The following is a 1802-nucleotide window of genomic DNA, read 5'->3' on the forward strand; positions in this document are numbered from 1 at the left end:
TCAATTTCCAAAGGTCGAATCACCGGTCCCCTCCGGTTAAAAAAATGATGGGCTAAAAACAAGTCAAAAGACTCAAAAAAGTTGTTAAGTGTCTGCGTCGAATCTCTTGGCAATAATAATAGCTGCTGCTCGCTTCTTCCCAAAAGCTTCATTTGTTTGTGTACTTGACGGATCTTCTCTGAACCGATCAATCCCGAAGAACACGAACATAGCAAATATCTCAATTGGGTTAACAAATTTTCGAAAATCTCTCTGTAATTCGTCGTTTCTTATACAAAACCAATTCTATGTCAGGTCAGTCTCGTTCTCCTTCCTTGTTTCATCTTTTTGATTCTGTGTGCTTTATCAATCAAGTTTTGATATTTCGACATACCCAGATTGTGATTTTATGTGTGAGATTATGCTTTAGGGTTTTTGAAGTTGTGGGTAGTTCTTAAAACTTGTTTATGTTAAAGCTTTAGTTAGGGGAATATTTTTTGAAGCTGAATTTGGGAGCTTTCATGCGAATTGTACCAAGCCCTTGTTTCAAAGTATGTGTTTTTACAGGTAATCAAGAACCAATCTTGGTGAAGGAAGAGAGTGTGGTAGGTTTACCAATACCACTCTTGAAGCTTAAAAGCTGGCAATGGTGGGTTCTTGTCTCTGTTAACATCTTCTTCCTTATTGGTGGTCAAGCTGCTTCAGTGCTTCTTGGTAGGTTTTATTATGATCAAGGTGGAAACAGTAAATGGATGGCTACTCTTGTTCAGACCGCTGCTTTTCCCATTCTATATATCCCGCTTTTGCTTCTTCCCTCTTCGAGTAGTGCAGAGTCTTCTTCAGAGCCTGCTTGTTCACTCAAATACATTGTCTTGATCTATGTTTTGCTCGGTGTGATCATCGCTGGTGACAACATGTTATACTCTGTTGGACTTTTGTACCTCTCTGCTTCGACTTATTCGCTCATTTGCGCTACTCAGTTAGCCTTCAACGCGGTCTTCTCTTATTTCATCAATGCTCAGAAGTTTACTGCTTTGATTCTCAACTCTGTTGTTCTCCTGTCCTTTTCCGCTGCTTTGATAGCTCTCAATGATGATGCAGACACTCCTGCTGGTGTCCCCAGGTCTAAGTACATTGTTGGGTTTGTGTGTACACTCGCTGCATCCGCTCTTTATTCTCTGTTGCTTTCGCTTATGCAGTTTTCGTTTGAGAAGATTCTGAAAAGAGAGACCTTTTCCGTGGTTCTTGAAATGCAAATTTACACTTCTTTAGTGGCGACTTGTGTCTCTGTCATCGGCCTGTTTGCTAGCGGGGAATGGAGAACGCTGCACGGGGAAATGGAAGGGTATCATAAAGGTCAAGCCTCTTATGTACTGACTTTGGTCTGGACAGCGGTCACGTGGCAAGTGTGTTCTGTAGGAGTGGTTGGTTTGATATTTCTGGTGACATCGCTCTTCTCAAACGTCATTAGTACTCTCTCCCTAGCTGTGACTCCACTCGCAGCTTTGGTTGTGTTCCGTGATAAAATGAGTGGCGTTAAGGTTATGGCGATGCTGATCGCTCTTTGGGGCTTCGCTTCTTATGTTTACCAGAATCATATCGACGACTTGAAAGTAAGACGAGCGCGACAACAAGCTCAAGCCAGGAGGGTGGAACCGCCCTGCTAAATTCTGCTACGATTCTAGCAGAAAATATTGGTTTAGGTTTATTATATACGTTCTATATAAACAACAATAATTGTCACTCTACTTCTTTTGTCACATTGTTTTTGAAATCAAATCTTGTCTAATATACTGATGGGTAAACAATTATTCGTGACGAAA

General features: G+C 41.2%; 1 protein-coding gene across 1 annotated transcript; it reads left to right on the top strand.

The window, feature by feature from the left end:
• Positions 1-1802, top strand: LOC104757958 (probable purine permease 11). The gene is made up of 2 exons (XM_010480751.2): positions 1-294; positions 547-1802. Exons 1-2 carry the CDS (start codon positions 288-290, stop codon positions 1644-1646), a joined length of 1107 nt encoding a protein of 368 aa, XP_010479053.1. The 5' UTR covers positions 1-287; the 3' UTR covers positions 1647-1802.

Source organism: Camelina sativa, chromosome 17 (genome assembly GCF_000633955.1).
Source record: "Camelina sativa cultivar DH55 chromosome 17, Cs, whole genome shotgun sequence".
NCBI classification, from domain to species: Eukaryota; Viridiplantae; Streptophyta; class Magnoliopsida; order Brassicales; family Brassicaceae; genus Camelina; species Camelina sativa.